A 17972-nucleotide genomic window follows, 5' to 3' on the forward strand; every position below is an offset into this window, starting at 1 on the left:
TATCCTCTGGGCATGATGGTCCTGTCGATGCGGGACACGAGGAAGGTGCCAACGACGAAGCTGCACAGCAGACGCAGCACGCAGTTACTGAAGCCCAGGATTACGTTGTAGAAGAAGAAGAAGTAGCTGAAGTTGTGGAAGGCTCTCCTGTGCAGGTGGGACAGGGATGAGTGACAGACAGACACAGGGGACAAGGCCCACAGTAAGACGGGGACGTTCTCGGGCACCTACTTGTTGTTTAGTGCCAGGGGTTTGCTTTTGTCTTCCGGGTTGATCTTGTCCTGCAAGAAGAAGAGCTGCGCCAACACAATCTGGAAGATCAGCAGCCCCACCACCAGGCCCACCGAGATGCTGCAAAGAGACCAATGCGCGGGGCATGAGGCGGCGTACCGAGACACGGCACGACCCCCTGTGCCCACCGAGGTGACTCAACGCCAGCACTACTCACAGGGTTATCTCCAGGGCGCTGAGCAGCTGCATCCCTTGGCCGTGCCGCACGGGGAGGACAAACATGTATGCCAAGGCGACTCCGAGCAGGAACAGGACAAAGTGGACAATGAGGTAGCCTGAGGGGACAGAGAAAGACAGACAGACAGACAGACAGACAGACGGTGAGGTGACACCATGGAGGTAAAGTGCAGCCCCCAATGTGGAGCACAGACCACCGACGAGGCAATGCCAGGGACATTGAGATTGGAAGGTGACCAATGACAACGCGGCGGGGTGGGGGGGGCTGGAGATGACCCGTGACAACATGAGATGAGATGTGACCGCAGCGCACCAAGGTGATTGGCCAATGAGATGGTGAAGCCAGGTGGGAGGGTCTGACTGCAATTAATGACAAGCAGCCCGGCTAAATGGAAGGCGAGGAGACACCTGAGTGACGAGTCCACGGGAAGCCCTGGCATGAAGTGGGTGACAGAAGTGACACTTCTCAAGTGTGTCCACCGGTCAGGTGCTCGCCAGACACGTGGCTGGTCTGAGAAAGTCAGCGAATCGCCTCGTGGTGGGATGGTAGCAGTGGTGGCGCACGGGACCTCGTATCACGTACCCCAGAGGAAGTAGGCGATCTGCCATCCTGAGTATCTTGCCAGGGCCGCCTAGGAGAAAAAGAAGAAAAGGCAGAGTGTGACAAAAGTGATGCCCGCCCTCTGAGCAGCTGCCACAGGGAGATGCTAGTGGACCCTGGCCACATCTCTGTCACCCTTAGCTCTCCTCACTGCCCTGACTGAGGCACAATTGGCGCTGCCAGCTGGCTATGTCAAAGGCATGTTTACCCAGATCTGGCTGTGCCCATGAGCACAGGGTGCTGACCAGTAGGCCTGCAGTGATGGAGAGGGCAGCAGATGGCCAGTGTGAGTGAGGCCCACATCATTCACAGGGTGCCCACCCGTCCTTATAGCCATGTGCCCAGTGATGTTTGCCACCACAGAAACATACTGGCATCCTCATGAAAGGTACCCTGGCAAAAAGGAGCCAAGCTGTGTGAGCTGGCAGGCATGAGGGCTATAAACTGAATTGCCAGCACTCAAATCGTTGCCAGTGGGAGCCGCTGGATTAGTGGCAGCACCTGGCATGGATCCCAAGAGTCAAGAAGAAAACCCCCAGATGCCCCTCGCCAACTTACCACACTGACCGCAGCTCTGCTGTTTTGCAGTGCCAGTGGCACAAAGCTCTTCACGCCAGCCCTCAGTCTCCTGATGTGCTCCCTGCAGGTGAGAGCATGCAGAGTATCATGAGGGACACTGGTGGCCATGCGATTCCTAGGAGGGCACCATAAAATGCCCACAACTTACCGGTAGCATTTCAGGACGTGGAAGATGTAGACGACCGACATGAGGCACGCGAAAATGGACGAGATGAGCCAGGAGTCTGCAGAGAAGACGCGAGAGGAGGAAGAGGGTTGAGGGGAGGGTGGGCACCAGGTGGCACTATGCAGGTGGCAGTCGAACTCACCTCGCAGCACACCGCTCAGCTCCTCCAGCTGTGGCAGGATGCCAACCAGGTCGCTGGTGCTGATGTTGTTCTCGGCAGCCAGCTCCCTCAGGGCCGCGCAGAGGTCATCGAGTTCGTCGAATGCCACGGCACTGACGCTGTGCTCTGCCAACACAAACTGGGCCAATGACCGGCATAGTGAGGCTGGAGCTCTTCTACCACCTGTGGGCCTCCCGCCGGTGCCATACTTACGATGTATATGCAGATCAAGGAGATGACCGAGGTGCCAATCATTCTGTTCGGAAACTTGAAGCAGGGGTCCCACGTGTAGATGGTCCTCTGGAGCCAATTCTTCTTCTCGAGCCTGGCACAAAGAGAGCAGAGGGTGAGATGGGCTGCCGGGGCACCAGACCACCTGCCAGTGTTGTGAACCATCAGCCTGCCTAAGCCACGGCTGGCCAAGCTCTCTAGTGAAGTGGCACTGCTCCGGGGGTCACCCGCTGGGCACCACTTGCTTGCAGACGTACTGTAAGGTGGGCTTCTTCAGCAGCTGCATGACGTACTGGGAGTGGTGGGCATGGAGCACCTGGTCGTGGTCCTGCTGTGGACAAAGAAGACCCAAATTAAGCTGATTGGTGCCCGATCTGCACTACTTACTCAGGGGGGCACCACCACACAGGAGGGCTCCGAGGCTGGCGCTTAGTCGCCTTACAGGGAGCTGGTGCCCCCTGCTGGTCGTTCACACCAGTACCTCATCCATGTCCAGTTTCAAGTGCACAAGAATGCCTTTGACCACCATAAACACAAAGCGACCTGCCAAGAACAGCTGGCACATCACAACTGGCCAATGGACAACTGCGCTCTGGTACTTGCCAATGACCTAGAGAGAGAGAGAGGAGGAAATGGTGAATGCCACTGGGGGCACAATCAGAATGTCTTACCATCAGGAGGGGCACCGCTGGCACCAGCGTAACTGCAGGCTTCACTCAAAGGCTTTAACACACATGGCTGAGTGGCACCCGGTTGCCCTCAAGTGGCTTTGCACTGCTGGCCTTTGTTTCTTGTCTGGAGGGGGGTTTTGTCAGCGGGTTCTGTGCTGTGTCCATTCAGCCCCCTGGGACCCCCGGGTCTCTCTCCTCGCTGCCTCCACTCTGCCCGGCTGTGTGACGCTGAATGTCCTCAAACTTTACTTCACATGAAGCCAAAGGGACAGAGTGACAAGGAGAGAAATGGCAGCTACGGCTATCGACTGACCACACGAGCCTGGGGGTCTCGCAGACCATCCTGTCTGTCCACTTCAAGCTGTGAGCCCACCTGAACCCAAGCGCAGGAAAGGGAGAACACAGATACCCCATGAAATGCCCACATGACCTAACTGGAGCGCAAGGAGCACAAAGAGCAGATGTCTACCAGCCCACATTGTGGTGCCATGTGCTTCTGCCAGGGTGGGTCAAAGAGGGGGGTGAGGCCCTATAGTGGCACCTGAGGCCATGTCACCCTTCTAATCTTTTCCTCCTGCCCCGGCTTTGTGCCAGTCCTCCATGGCCACGGCCTGCCTTTGTGGATTTCCCTCTCTGGCCCACTGCCATCTTTGTGTTTGACACCTCTTGAAGATGTGAAAGCTTTGGTGCCAGCTGAGTTGGCACGTGTGCATGTTGCCAGTCTGTGCCAACATGACTCAGACCACCTAGTGGTTTAGTATCCTTAATTACCAGCAAGGAAGACAGGACTGGCTGCTCATTGGATAAGCACTAGGGGGTGACCACAGTGACCGACCCCTGCCCACCAGACCTGGACAGCCAGGGCCGAGGCCGTCACTCGAGATGGACACAGTTGTGCAATGGCAGGGTGCCCCCCACAGACCCCCACTTGGCTGTCTGACTTACACTGCCATCACTGAGGTCACTTACCGTGCCACTGGGACACTTGATGATATTAAACATCGTGACAACGATCCTGCCAAAGAAAGACACAAAGTCAGGAGGGCGCCTGTCATTGCCCGGTGGTCTTCAAGCCTCTGTGCGGCCACCTGGCCAAACTTCAAAAGAAGAAAGTTTATTTGTGCACTCAACTCAACACCAAAGGACAAGACGCCTATGAATACAGACCACCCCAGACACCCAAAGAAATAACCCAGCGGCCCCCCAAGGGTCCCTCGACATGAACCAAACACAAAAGTCACATTGAACAGGAGGCCCTTGGACTACAATTCCCATGATCCTCTGTGTACCCAGAACTCCCTGGACTTCCGTCTGCCCTGTGCCAGAAGGCTGAGGAATTGAGGAACTGAAAAATGGGAAACAAAAAAGAAAGCAAAGCAAAGCTGCCCACAAGGGTACTGGAGTTGGCATCGGGCACATTCACCCAGGCGTATAAAAGGATCTGAGCAGACGTGTCAGTCCACTTGTGCCCTGATACCATGTGCCAATGGTATATGAAGACAGAAGGTTTAGGTCTCTGTCAATGAGGCCCTGGCACAGTGCGGGTACAAGCCAAGATGCCCACCAAGTCTAAAGACTGGCCTACTTACCAAGAAAGGGTGTACAGAATTCCCAGCGTTCCTCCTATCACTTTGAAGGGTGTGGAGAGGCAAGCAAAGAGCGGGTAGTATGCCAGGCCCACCTCCAGAGCGCCAATTAGAGAGATGATCGCTGGAAAGAAAAGGAGACATCAGTGCCACGTCCTGCCTACCCCAGGGCTCACGTCCACAGGCCTCACCTGGGACTCTCCTTACTTTGTGGCACCTTGTGCGTTTGGCACCTATGCCACTTGCAGCACCTCGCCAGTCAGGTGCAGTGTCCAGAGCGACATGTCACCAGATGGCTGAGTGCCACTCTGGAGTGACATTATCTTTTTGCTACAGAAAGGTGAATGACCCTGTGACTATCAGGTAGTACAGCGTGGCTGTGCCACAAACATGCCAGCCTCCAACACACTGCTTCTGACACCCACCTTTTTAAATGACATGAGCTTATGCTGAAGAGCCTCCCAGGACAAGCTTCACGGACTGTACCCTGTGCCCAGGAGACAGTGTGCCCATCTGTAGCACCCATCCCCAAAGGCCTCACCAGCCTGCACCCAGGCTCAGTGATAAGCAGATGCCCACCCTGGTGCCCCCACCGGTGCTTGTTCTTCTCGGGCACGCGCCACCTGTCCTTATTTGCAGGGCATCTGCTCACCTTTACTCCACGCCGGGAAGTGGGGTGGCACATATTCTTCAGAGAAGAGCAGCAGGACGCTGGAGGCCACGGCTCCAAAGGCAAACCCGTAGGACCACCGATTGCGCAGGCTGTCGATAAAGTCCAGGGGCCTACGAAAGAGCGGCAGGGATGAGTACGGGGGCAGCGGTCATGTGCCAGGCCTCTGGGGCTTGGTGATGGCCAGCGGCGCCCCCTACTGGAGGTTACGGGTGACAACGCTGCAGGAGCGGGGGTCTTACACGATGATAGCGAAGCGGCCATTGAGGGCGGGGATTCGCTCGTCAAAGCGGTGCCTCTTGACTCGCCGCTGGAGGAACGACAGGATGAAGACGATGAAGACCTGTGAGGTGAGGAAGAGCAAGGAATGAGGAGCACAAAACACGTGCGCTACCACAGTGACTCCCACCGGGGTCACCCGCACACCTTGGGTGCCTACACGGGTGGGACGCCTGCTGTTCTTGCACTCACTCCCCAGCATACCCCCCCAGCACTTTACACGCTCAAACCCCGAAGGTCACATGCCATCCCCTCATGTCACTCTGTCCCACATGCTTTACACATGTGCCCACACCTGGCACACACACTTCACACTTACGACCCCACAGTGGCACTCACAGATGGCACAAGTGAGCAGTGCAGGAACAGATCCATATCCACACGCCCGCCGCATGTTTCGTTCATGGCTGACCTGCGGAGGGAGAGCAGACAGAGGGCCTCTGTGAGCAGAGCTATGCCAGGGGGTACTGGACCCCACGTACCACCGACTCGCCCCAGAATAACTCACCGCGTGTCCTTCACTGGGATGAGCCCGTCCATGGCGCTGCCCGTGCCCAGCTCCCGACTGACTTCCCTGTGGTGTGGCCACATGATGCACCTTTGACCCCACTCACGTGCGCCAGCAGAGCAAACAAAGCAGCCGTCCTGTGAGCGCCAGCCTGCCACCCGCCGCACTTCCGCATGTGGAGAGCAAAGAGCCGCGCTTTTTATAGCACCTTTCAGCTCAAGGGCTTCTGAAAGTTCTTGACGCTTTAAAGTGTGACACTACGGAGCGAGCGCCTTTCGGAGTGAATGACTCACGACTGTGGGTCCCACCGTCCAAACAGTGTAATGGGGGACGATCAAAGGGTGGGATTAGGCAGCTTTGGGTGAGGGATGGCAGCTGCATCCCCCGGTGGTGGAATTCAGGTCAGCGTCCATCCACAGAGTATCCACCACTGGTAGAATTCACCATGTTGGGCCATCACCTTGTCTTTGGAGCAGGTAGCCGTGACCCAGTTAATATAGGGGGGATAGGGGGGGCAGGTGGGCCAGTCTGTGTACGGGGGGCAGGCGGGCCAGCACGCTTTATCATCTCCTTTGGGTGCAGAACAGGAGGCTACTCCTTACCCAGCACAGGGGGCACCAACATGGACTAAGTCTACATCAGCTGCCCGCTTTTTGCTTACTGAAGCCTCACTCAGCAGGGGGCGCCACTCCCTCGGTCTGCACAAGTAACACGTGCTCTGACTATGCACTGGGGCGCCCCACTGAGGCCATCTTCAATACAGCAGAGAGTGCTGATGCCCGATAGCATCAGAACCGAGGATGTCATTAAAGCTGAGATGCCCACCTGATGGGGGCGCACGTGTGCCCTGCCTGTGCCATGGGTGGCTCTGGTTTCAACGTCACCGCTGAGCCGTCTGTGTGTTTGGGATGTGGGGGGCTCCGCGTGGTGCCCTGTGGGCAGCTGGTATGCGGCTGCATGTTGGTACCCAGTTGTCTCAGCGCCCAAATGCGAGTGTACCTGGGATATCGGAAGACACACACACACACACACACATTGTTCAACTTTAGCCAGCTAAAAGTTTCATTCTATCAATGCGTGTCCTTTGTTTTGTAATATCCTCAAATGTTAATATATTATCTATTATCTCATAAAAAAACAAAGGAAACGAAAGGCGCAGCGTCTTCAATCGATCGCGTCTGTCCAAAGAAAAAACCGCAGCCAATAGAATGACGAAACGGGCCGTCCGCCATGTGCCCGCCCCTCAACGTCATATGTGCGCGACGAAGAGAAGGTAAGCGCGGGCTACGCTCGCTCGGGTCGAAGCCACCGCCGCCGTCATTGAACTTGTGGGCGGCAGCAACTGTGCGCTTTGGTCGCTCACGTGAAAGGCGCTGTATCTGCGGGGGTCGTAAACTCGTCAGACGGACAAACGGGCAGTAGTAGCGTGGCGAGGTCCGGTCCGCTCCGCTCCGCTCACGGAGTGTCAGTGAAGCCGACCCGAGTGATCGTGTCCTCTGTAGATGGCGCTCTACACGGGGATTGGCAGACCCCATTACAATGGGCACAAGTGTAAAGTTTGTTTTGTGTTGCCAACGCCTCACTAAATGAGTACAGCTCTCTTCCTGGTTTCTTGAGAGGGGACAGGTCGATCTCTGCTGCCGCACACTGCCCGGTGCTCTTCAGTTATGTTGTCGCCGAGCCTGTGACACGGGGGATGGCGGCTCTGGTCCAGGTGGGCGCACTGATTCAGTTTGGAGTCAGTCTCGTCCCCAAACGGCCTGTCACCTGTAAGGCGCTCTGTGGTTTTTAACATTTGTCACCTTTGTGTCCCTTTGTCAGTTTGACGTCCATTCGCAGTGCCATCAGTTCATTAAACATGCGCCATGCTGTATATAGCGCCTTTCGTGTGATCGCATAGCCGCTCCCTGTCAGATGGCAAGACTCCTGTCGTCTTCTGCTTCTCATCCTTTCTTTCATTTTCAGGGTGCAAGATGGTGTGCCGCTGTCTGCCCAGACTGATCTGCAGGCCGGCAACATCCGCGAGCTGCCATTTTAGGAGGCCTGGGCCTGGCAGTCTGCCACGTGGCAGCAGATTGCTCTCTGACTTTGCCTGCTCGAAGGCCCCCTTTGGGACCAGGAGATGGTCCTGTTATAGGGGCAGAGTGGACCACGGTGTGCCCCTTCTTCAGCTGCGGACTCTGAGCTCCGTGCCATCTCCCGGTGCCACTCCAGGACTCTACGAGAGGTTTGCCGACTCTGCTGTGGTTCACTTTACAGAAGACGTCCTCACTTCGGTGCAGCAGACCACAGGCCTCCCGTGGTGGGCCACCATTGTGTGCACCACAGTCGCCCTGAGGACGGCCGTCACGCTGCCCCTGGGGGCGTATCAGTCATTGATCATCGCAAAGGTGGGTAATGACGAGGACTGGCATGACACCCACGGCCTAATGGAGGAGCCGCTTGAGCACGTGTGCCAAGTGGCAGTCGACCTCAAAACATTTGCAAGGCCTCGCAAGTTCATCTTTTTCACACAATCCCGTGGGGGTCCCTTTGGTGGTCCAGTGTAAGGTGAATACTGAAATTGTAATGGAGGGCCCTGGTGGGTTTGTTGTTAGTCCGCGATGCCGCAGCACCACGTAGTACGGCCCCTGCCATGACACATTCACGCGTAAACGACGGGTGTGAAATGCCACCCTGCATGTAAGTACTGTCCAGCTGCAGACTGGCACTGCTGCTGCCCGAGTTTGGCATTTTGAAGGTAAAGCGATGTTCCTCTGCGACATGACCCCGTGATTGCCGTCACTTTCTGCTGCCCACCATCACGCTCCTCAGCTTCAGCAATGGCTGCCCGGGCCTCCTATTTAGACACATTTTCCCTTCCCTTGCCGGCTGGTGTGCTGCCACTTGGGGGTCTCGCCCTGACCAGCCTATGGTGGGCACTGAGTGATTGGTAGTGCCGGAAGGTGTTTTAAAAGTGAATCTTCGGAGACCCTGACCACAGGTTTTTAAGGGGTCCAAAGGGTTAATTGGGGGGGGGGTCCCTAAGCCCCTTTCTTCCCATTTCATGCTTGATTATTTAAGCGACTTGGTGCCCATCGCCTGTGCTGCTTGGTTAGAAGGCAGGCCAAGACTGAGTCCTCTGTGGCAGCCGTGTGACAATCGGGGGCCCACTTGTCACATCTGCAGGTCACTTCTGGGTTGACATTTTGTCAGTCGGTGAGTTCTGTGGGTGCAGCAAGGGGCAGACATGGGAGGGCACCTGGTGTGAAGTGGCAGTGCAGGACTGTGCCACCTCTCATCGGGTTTTAAATGTGCCACCAGCGAGGCTTTGCAGGTCTGTTGAATGTGAAGTCACTGTGGCGAGGTGGCATGAGGTGTGGCACAGAGGTGGTCCTCACACAGGCGGGCCACTCCATCACAGACACTTGCTGAGATTCTTCAGAGATGCGTCTTCCTCTCATGCCTGGCATCTCCATGCTGCATTGGCCCATTTATGATAATTGTGGGGGCTATTTGTCATCAGGCCGCGAGTGACAGCGGGCAGCAGGCCACTTTCCTCCCACTAACGCCTTTGTTTCTGTCCATCAGGTTGAAGCCCTGCAGCCGGAGATTGCGGAGTTGGCCAAGCAGTTGCATTACGAGGTCTCCGTGCGGGCGCAGCAGAGAGGCTGGGCACAGAAGGAAGCACGGTACGGATGGGGCTGCGCTGCTGTGTGGGACAGGCACGTGTCAGGGTGGTCACCGATACAGAAGGAGGGGGAGATGTCGTGCTGTGAGGGTCTGCACTTCCATGAGATCCGCCATTGTGTCCAAGGTGACACAGCACGACTGGGACGCAGACTTGGCACATTGGCATGAAACAGCGGCGTGATCTTCTGCCTTGATAAGTTGAGAAACTCCATTGAGGCAGCCTGCCCATCAGCCACTTGACTGTGAAGGGGCATCCTGTGCCAAGCTGTGCCACCCATCAACCCACACACCAGTAACGAAGGGAATTCCCAGGAAGGCCTCATTGTGCCATCACTGTACTGATGTGCCACAGGGTGTGTCACTTGATGTCTCACCAGCCTAATTATGAAGCTACAGGTGTTGACAATCGGACAGAGACAGTCTCTTGGGGGCATCTGGGACACGGCCGTGACGTCCGCAGTGAGACTTGTCCCCTACAACTGAGTGTCATGTCCCGGGAGCACAATGCCAACATGGTGGCACCTGTTAACACAATGGTGATACAATCCCAGTCACTCCAGAAGTGGCTGCGTTACAACTGAACATGTCCCTTGTGAGTGACGGGGACTTTAATTACGTACCTCAGACGTGGCAGGCCGTTAAGTTTGCCGCTTTGGCTCTTGTCTGAGCTTTACGATAATCGCGCCATTTTCAAAGCCAAATTTGGCAGTCGGTGAGTGGGCCAAGCATGGCATGGCATGGCTCACAGCACCACGCTGGTCCTTGGTGGGCTCAGACCTGCCGATTTTTAGAAAGGCCATTGCGTCGTTTGACACAGCAGTTTATTCTCAAGGCTCACGTATACTTTTCGCTATTTACCCCCTTGGCGTACACGGAGTACAAGTAGGGTTAGACCCGAGTCAGCCATGGGGTGACACACGAGGATCAGCCTTACGTGTTTAAGCCCGAGTGACACTTGGCCATCGAGTGGATGCTCTAATAAATAAAGGAGTTAGTGCGTGTCTGTCTGTCTGTCGGATTGGCATGTCTCTGGCATTCCAACAGATGGCGCATCCCAAACATTAGCCCTGCTTGTACAGATGGTGTATAACAGGACGGTGCACTGCGGACTTTAACGCCGAGTTCTGCGCTGATCGCTTAGACGGGTACGTTGCATTTACACGTCTGGCTGACGCCTTTTATCCAAAGCGACTTCCAACATTTGAGATCCGATTGGAGACAGGCAGGTCAAATGACTTGCTAAGGGTCCCACAGGTGTCAGTGGTGGGATTTGAACCCACAACCTCAGGGTCTGAAGTCCAAAGCCTTGACCACCGCACACAGCCAGCCACTCTCAGGCGACTCATCAATATTCATGAGTGGGCGGGGCCTCCAACTAAAAACACAGCGGCAAATGTAAAACCGTCAAGGCAGTTTTAGAACCAATCAAATCGCGCCATGGTGATGATGATGTGAAGGCCATCAGACTGACGCCTGATGTGGCACTTTGTGACTGTGCCTGGTGTGACTTCAGTGTGCTGCGACCGCGGCTGTGTGACCAAAAGACAAAGTAAGCGTGATTGCGAGGACAGGTGGGACGCTGGCTCCATAAGAACAGAGCACAATGCAGCAGGTGTCACAGTCTGTGTCGGGGGACATGTGGGCGTCGCTAAGCCCCGCACTTTGGTGGTCTGCAGTAACATAAGGGGCACATCGATCGTATGGATCAGGCGATGACACTCAACGCTCGTGTGCAAATGACAGATAAGCGTGTCACCTGTCCTGATTGTGACATGTCAACAACACGTGCGACACGGAGGACATATGCTGAATCTGCACTGGCACAGCGGTGGACACTCGGTGACAGCGCCATTGTGGCACACGATGCCCATGTCTGGAGCTTTGCTAGGCGCAGGTTGACCCGCAGCGTCATGTCGCGCTCCGTAAGGACAAGCCCAAGGTGATCACGGCTGTCTAATGTCACACGAGAGAGGCGAGCGCTTAGAGCGCCACCTGTGGGACGTCAGGAGCGGGGCATCCTGTAATAGGAGCAGTGGGGGCACCGGTGGCCATGGCAAAAATACAAAAATACTGGGCAAATGCTACCAAAATAAACAGAGAGAAGTCGCAACCTACGGCGACGTCTGTCAACTTTGGAGGGTCTGGACATCCACTGGGGGTCTTGTTTGGACCTCCTTTGTCAGAGCCAGCGTGGGTCACAGCAGCCATCGCAGAACTTGCGTTGTTCAGACATGTGGATTGAAATTTGCAGTAAGCTGGCATCACAGAAAGAAAAAGTCGAGTAAAAACAACGCACCATGCCACAAGTGCAAAGCGGCCCCCCAGCGCGTGGGTAGTTACGCCAGCCATAAATCCAGTGGGATGAAAGGTCGTGTGGCGGCACCATTCCTAGGGGGGCATTGGGTCCTAGAGTGGGGGGGCACACAAAACGCTGTGCTACACAACATACCAGTCTGACCAGTGGGCGATGGGGACGAGGACAGCAAAATCAGGACCCGCCGCTGCAGGTTTATGCCAGCATAGTAATGCAGAAGTGGGTGTTTGTGTGTCACCCTGCAAGGTGGCGAGCAGAGCAGGAAGCCCACAACGTGGGTGTGATGTGTTGACCTCCTGAAGAGGTGGGTGGGTGGGCCTGGGAGGGGAGTACAGACAGGCATTCCTGGCACACACCATGTACTTACAAGCCCCCCCCCCATCCCCATCTTCATCTTCATCTTTTGGTCACCTCTCCACCCAGAGCAGCTGTCCTGGGCAGGTGAGCCCGATTCGGGGGGCGCCCACAGGTGTGGTGGGCAGGTGTCACCGACTCCTTGTCTGCTTCCTCTCGTTTTGCAGGTTTCACTTTAAGAAGACCCTGCGACGCATTGTGGCCGAGCTCTACGTGCGGGACAACTGCCACCCGTTCAAAGCCAGCCTTCTCATTTGGGTCCAGCTGCCCATGTGGCTCATTGTGTCCTTTGCCCTGCGGAACCTGAGCCTGGGGACATCGGACACTGGGGCAGGTGAGGACTTCCTGTGTGTGTGTGTGAATCGAAGCGAGACCCCAAGCTGTCCAGCTGCACGCTGCAGATGAAATGTTTTGAGGGCCTCATGGGGGTCTTGATGCCACCAGAGTGGGTGGCAGCTGAGAAGTGCCAATGGATGACGATGAGTGAGCCGTTCAAAGCCCTGGGGGGAGGAAGTCAATGCCAGGTGAGGGGACGTCTGAGGCTGCAGTAAGAAACGCCTGGACCTGCCATGGGGTGAGCAGCAGGGGTACAGGATGGCACCACGTCAACAAAGCCAGCCGCCCGTCTCCAGATGTCATTCCTAGACTTACGAGTGACCCCCAGTGAGTAGTTTGGGGGTCTCTGTTGAAACTTCTCATTGCTATTTGGGGAAGGCAGCCGTTCTGCAGTGTCCAGCATGGAGGGGCGAGCAGTGCCAGGAAAGAAGAGCAAAGAGGTGGCGAGGGGGCCATGTGCTCGGGCAGACCCCAGAGGACCGCCGCTCCACTCTTGTTGCCGAGTCTCCCCCCAGCCTCCACCTTTGGCCCATAACCCCCTGTGTTTTGCGTGAACTCTGGCACCTCGGGAGTGCCCCCTACAGACCGCCACTCAGTTAATGGTGGGGCCTGCGCCCTTCCTCGTGACTCGGTTTTAGTGGGCTGAGGTGACCACTGGCGCTTGGCACTTGTCCACTTGCTGCGAGGGGGGGTCACCTCCGATCCAGGAGGACCAACGCGGATGCCCTCCAGGCAGTGAAGCAGCTCAGGAGGGTCCTAGAGGGGGTGCTGGGAGAGTACAGGGTCCCTGACGATGGCCCCCCACGTAATCGTAGAGGGGGAACATCGGTGCCACCAGGGCTGACCTTTGTCTCCTGTCCTGCTTGTTATTTTCATGGGCAGGATGTCAGGTCGGAGGTCCAGTTGGATGGCCTTGGAGCTGCGTCCCTCGTCACTGAACTGTGGCACGGTGGGGCTGGGATGAGGGTGGGCACTACCAGATCTGAGGTGAGCTGAAGCACCTCGGGGTCTTATTCACAAGTGAGCAGATGAGGGGCAGTGAGACATGACGACACCAGTCTGTGGTTTTGAGCCAGGAGGTGACACGACACTCCGGACCCCCGTCTGTGGGTTTGGGTGACGGTGAGATGGCGAGTCCAAGTGTTCTCCGTTACAGGGGGGTGAGAAGCGCAGACGTCTGGGTGAGGCTGGCATCGAGAAGTGCCAGCCGGGTTGGTTTTGGCGTCCAATACGGATGCCACCCTGTGAAGGTTTAACAGGCATGACCCGCTGGCAGCACCATGGCATCTTGCAGCATCTTGAGTTGGCGAGTGTGGCAAGGGAAAGGGATGTGTGGCCTTAGGTTAAGGCTGGTGCCCCCTGCTGGCACCCCCTGTCTGTCCTGGATAAGCGGTTTGAAAATGAAGGAACGCGGCAGGTGGTGAGTGGAGTTTGGTGGTCCAGGTGAGGTGCTGCCCGCCTCATCCCACTCTGTGCTTTTGTCATTTCAGCTGTACATGAAGCCCTTGGCACCGGTGGGGCACTCTGGTTTCCTGACCTCACGCTGCCTGACACAACGTGGCTCATGCCCGTGTCCCTCGGCCTTCTCAACTTGCTCATCATCGAGGTGAGTGCCCACAGACATCATGGCTGCTTATTTGGGTAGTTCTGGGCTCAGTCGCAGGTGCCAGCCTGACTTCATTGCCAACAACCTGTGCCAGGAGATGCTGGTGACACTGGTGGTGCTCGGTGACTGCAGGTTTAAGATTGGTGGGCCACTTGGCTCCCTCATTGTGACCTCGGACTGGTCATCATTCGATGCAGGCTGCCCCTTTTATGCCCTCTTCTCTCACCCATAATGCCCGTATCCATTGTCTCCCACAGATCTTCGCCTCGAGGAAGTTGGAGCCGACAAAGTTCCAGACGTGGGTCACTCACTTCATGCGTGGCATTTCGCTCGCCATGATTCCGGTGGCGGCCACAGTCCCGTCGGTAAGCAGTCCTCCGGCGGGTTTTGCGGGCCCTGGCACTCGCCCGGTGACCTTGTCTCATTTCTCTTGCAGTCCATGTCACTCTACTGGCTCACCTCCAGCACCGTGGGCCTGCTGCACAACCTGATGCTGCGCTCGCCCACCATGCGGCGGCTCTGTCACATTCCCCGCAGCCGCAACGACTCGGACACTCCCTATCGAGACCTCTGGGGGGCTCTGCGGGCCAAGCTGCCCAGGTAGGCTGGTGCACCCCTGCTGCACTGCACCACGGTGGGTTTGACGGACTGAACAGCTCTGGGGTTTACTTTGGCATAAGAGCGAGGAGTGTGGGCACAGACGCCCCCACCAGACAAGGCTCCTGGGGGTGACAGATTGAAGTGATGTCACCCCAACTATGGACAGGTGGTCTGCTCTTACTGGTTTGTGGAGGTGACTGCAAATGTACAAGACAAAGGGGCGGCGGGCACAAGACTGAAATAAAAGCTGCGTGAATCAAAGAGCCTCCTCGAGTTTTATTTGTGTGACCTTGGGCAGCGTTCACTCACCAGCTCCCTCTCCGACGGGTCCAGCATGCCAGTGTTAATATGGACCAGCTGGAGCGGTGGGCACACCGCAGGCAGTGTGAATGGGCATCTTTGAATGTGGCATTTGGATTTTGAGGTGGCCAGATGCCCACAGATGTTTGAAACTCTAGCCGTGTTCATACAGTACTGACATGCGCCATGCAGGGTAACTTGTGCCTGGTGCACGCCCTTCACTCCTGGGTGCCCACACAGCTCTGCTCATCAGTGTAAGTGGCACAAATCCCATGACACAGAACTGCAGAGCCGAGGTGGTAAAAAGACAGAAATTGGAGGAAGAAAAGTGCAGTGCCATGATGGGGCAACCCATCGGGAACATTGCAAGGATGGCACCAGAAAGCCATTGTGACACTCACAGCTTGGCCTGACTTGTCCGCCTTTCACTTGAAAACATTTTGCATAGCAAGGGCACGAATGACCATCTTTAAAACAAAATCACTGAGGGAACCCAAAGCTTGTAGTCTCTGTGACAGATGGAGCCGAGGGGGCTTCTAGCTTTGACCCTTAACTTCAGGCCGATATGGCGCCTTCTTTTCACAGAGCTCAGTGCCTGCAGCTGCCCGGCGGGAGGGGCGTGTCGAGCTGCGCACTTTAGACAGGCGAATTGGCTTAGGGGAGTGTCGAGCTGCGCACTTTAGCCAGGCGAATTCACTTAGGGGCGTGTCCAACTGCGCACTTTAGACAGTCGAATTGGCTTAGGGACGTGTCCAGCTGCGCACTTTAGAAGGTGAATTGGCTTAGGGGCGTGTCCATCTGCGCACTTTAGACAGGCATATTGGCTTAGGGGCGTGTCCAACTGCGCACTTTAGACCGGCGAATTGGCTTAGGGGCGTGTCCAGCTGCCTCTTAAAACGCGCGCACCGCCCCCTCCCTACCCAGTCGCTCGTCATGCTGCAGCCGTCGCTGTTACCGTTGTGCCTTTTGCTCGTTGTGCCATGCATTGCGCTGGCACCTGCCCGGCCGGTCCGTGGCTGCCCACCGTGCAACCCCTCCGGTTGCGCTCCGCTGCCTCGCGAGGGCTGCGCCTGGGCCGCGGTGACCGACGTGTGTGGATGCTGCTCGGTGTGCGCGGCGGGAGAAAGGGAGCCGTGCGGGGGGCGCGGCGGCGGAGGATCGGGAGGACGCTGCGCTCCCGGCATGGAGTGCGTGAAGAAGTCGAAGAGGCAGGCGGGCCAGTGCGTGTGTAAAAATGACGGCGAGGTGTGCGGCAGCGACGGCAAGACCTACGGGAGCAGCTGCCAGCTAAGAGCCGCCGGGGCCGCCGTCCGCCAGGTGCGCAAGGGAGCCTGTGACCAAGGTGAGTGCCGCTGGGGCAGGCCAGGGCCAGGGGTACAGTGAGACGATGGTGAGGATGTGCGGGATGCCCTCTGCTGGATGGGTGTGCCACTCTCAGCAGGGTCTCTCCCACTGGGGGGCATGGCCGGGAGTTGACTCCACTTTGACATTCCTTATTGTGGAGGGTGCCTGCAGGTTCAGCTGCCAGCATTCCGGGGTGTGCGTGTAGAGACAAGGCCAGCCGGCCATCATGACGACACCCAACCATCCCCCGTACTGCCGCGAGCATCGCAGACTGACGCTTGGTTTTGTTAAAAGGGCGCCGTGGCTCGCCGCTGCGGAGGTCCAGTTCAGGGCAAAGGAAACCGCATGTACGCCCACCACAGTTGAGCCATCCTGCTGGAATGCCACTGGCACTGTGCCCACTGACGTGTGTCTCCTCTCCCAGCGCCCAGGATCACCATCCCTCCTAAAGACATCTGGAACATCAGTGGGGCACAAGTCTACCTGAGCTGTGAAGTCATTGGAGTGCCAACACCCCTGCTGACCTGGAAGAAGGTGAGGTGCCCATTCCACCTTTGCTGTTACCCAGTAGCTGTGCCCTAACCTGGTGTGTCTCCATAGGTTGTGACCAGCGGGCACAGAAGGGAGAAGGTGGAGCTTTTACCAGGAGATCGGGATAACCTGGCAGTGCAGACGCGCGGTGGGCCAGAGAAGCACGAAGTGACAGGTTGGGTGCTGGTAAGCATGGGACGCGCAGGTTGGGGTCAAGGCGCTATAAACCACCAGCTGATGTAGCAACTGCTTCTCTTTCAGATTTCACCACTCGGGCAGGAGGAGGGAGGCGAATACGAGTGCCATGCTGCCAATGCCAAGGGTGAAGCTGTAGCCATGGCGACCATTCACGTTGTGGAGTCACTCAAGGACATCCCGACCCCAAGCCTGGGTATGAAGCGGGCACCCGAGTCAAACAAACAATGCCACACCAGAAAGAAGCCCCATGAAGCAGAGCGTGCCCATCGTTTCCAGCCAGTGGCGCGCTCTTGCATGTGAACTCTAATCTGTCTCACGGCATCTCCGCCCCAGGAGAATGTCTGGAATGCCGGTCACGTGGCCCCTTAGGAAAGCAGCGGCTCTCCGAGATTTAATCGGCCAGCTCGGCCTCATCACAAACAAACACAGTGCAGGTCAAGTGTCCTCCGCCCCCGCCGTCCGGGCTGGCGTGGGGACAAGTGGGAAGGGGGCCGGCGGGTGGCCCATCTTGGCGTCTCATTTGAGTTTTTCTGATTTCCTTTCAGGTGAGACGGAGACGAGTTAAAAATGCCCGCTGCCGGATGGTCTGCTCACCCGCTTTCTTCTGGCCCACCTCCAGGACAGCAGGGGCTCTCTGGGGCACACCTGGCACTGGCGGTCACGACGAGGTTCCTCTGGTGAAGCCCACCACCTTCCTTTAGTTCTAATCTGTCACTAAAAATAAAAGCTTTGCAGAACAGCAGTGTGTGCGTCTCGTCTCGACCCGGCCAACAACTTCGTCACGCCAACGATAAAGAC

At 56.8% G+C, this 17972-nt stretch overlaps 3 protein-coding genes across 3 annotated transcripts; 2 read left to right on the top strand and 1 right to left on the bottom strand.

Annotated features, from left to right (window-relative positions):
• Nucleotides 1-5: 5 nt before the first annotated feature.
• LOC120520643 (stimulated by retinoic acid gene 6 protein-like) lies at nt 6-6049 on the bottom strand (the record flags this gene model as incomplete). Its single annotated transcript, XM_039742859.1, has 16 exons — nt 5920-6049; nt 5751-5823; nt 5375-5475; nt 5115-5245; nt 4466-4586; nt 3846-3891; nt 2687-2815; nt 2463-2536; nt 2188-2299; nt 1957-2113; nt 1797-1872; nt 1628-1709; nt 1052-1100; nt 449-566; nt 232-351; nt 6-147 (listed from the first exon to the last, which is right to left on the bottom strand). Coding segments are annotated over exons 1-16 (1614 nt in total), but the record flags the coding sequence as incomplete, so codon positions are not given.
• Nucleotides 6050-7154: 1105 nt separating this feature from the next.
• LOC120520641 (cytochrome c oxidase assembly protein COX18, mitochondrial) lies at nt 7155-15062 on the top strand. Its single transcript, XM_039742857.1, has 7 exons — nt 7155-7192; nt 7885-8309; nt 9490-9590; nt 12427-12593; nt 14086-14201; nt 14459-14566; nt 14638-15062. The coding sequence occupies exons 2-7, from the start codon at nt 7893-7895 to the stop codon at nt 14803-14805; spliced, it is 1077 nt and encodes a 358-aa protein (XP_039598791.1). The 5' UTR covers nt 7155-7192; nt 7885-7892; the 3' UTR covers nt 14806-15062.
• A 957-nt stretch (nt 15063-16019) lies between these two features.
• igfbp7 (insulin-like growth factor binding protein 7) lies at nt 16020-17913 on the top strand. The gene is made up of 5 exons (XM_039742858.1): nt 16020-16443; nt 16870-16979; nt 17046-17162; nt 17238-17367; nt 17720-17913. Exons 1-5 carry the CDS (start codon nt 16035-16037, stop codon nt 17737-17739), a joined length of 786 nt encoding a protein of 261 aa, XP_039598792.1. The 5' UTR covers nt 16020-16034; the 3' UTR covers nt 17740-17913.
• The last annotated feature ends 59 nt before the right edge of the window (nt 17914-17972 follow it).

The sequence above is a fragment of the Polypterus senegalus genome, unplaced genomic scaffold, assembly GCF_016835505.1.
Source record: "Polypterus senegalus isolate Bchr_013 unplaced genomic scaffold, ASM1683550v1 scaffold_3788, whole genome shotgun sequence".
Lineage (NCBI taxonomy): Eukaryota > Metazoa > Chordata > Cladistia > Polypteriformes > Polypteridae > Polypterus > Polypterus senegalus.

Coding starts and splice junctions, on each gene's coding strand:
- LOC120520641 (XM_039742857.1), top strand. CDS start 7,893: ATGGTGTGCCGCTGTCTGCCCAGACTGATCTGCAGGCCGGCAACATCC. Junction 12,594..14,085: donor GACATCGGACACTGGGGCAG/GTGAGGACTTCC, acceptor TTGTCATTTCAG/CTGTACATGAAGCCCTTGGC. Junction 14,567..14,637: donor TGGCGGCCACAGTCCCGTCG/GTAAGCAGTCCT, acceptor TTTCTCTTGCAG/TCCATGTCACTCTACTGGCT.
- igfbp7 (XM_039742858.1), top strand. CDS start 16,035: ATGCTGCAGCCGTCGCTGTTACCGTTGTGCCTTTTGCTCGTTGTGCCA. Junction 17,163..17,237: donor AAGTGACAGGTTGGGTGCTG/GTAAGCATGGGA, acceptor CTTCTCTTTCAG/ATTTCACCACTCGGGCAGGA. Junction 17,368..17,719: donor CATCCCGACCCCAAGCCTGG/GTATGAAGCGGG, acceptor ATTTCCTTTCAG/GTGAGACGGAGACGAGTTAA.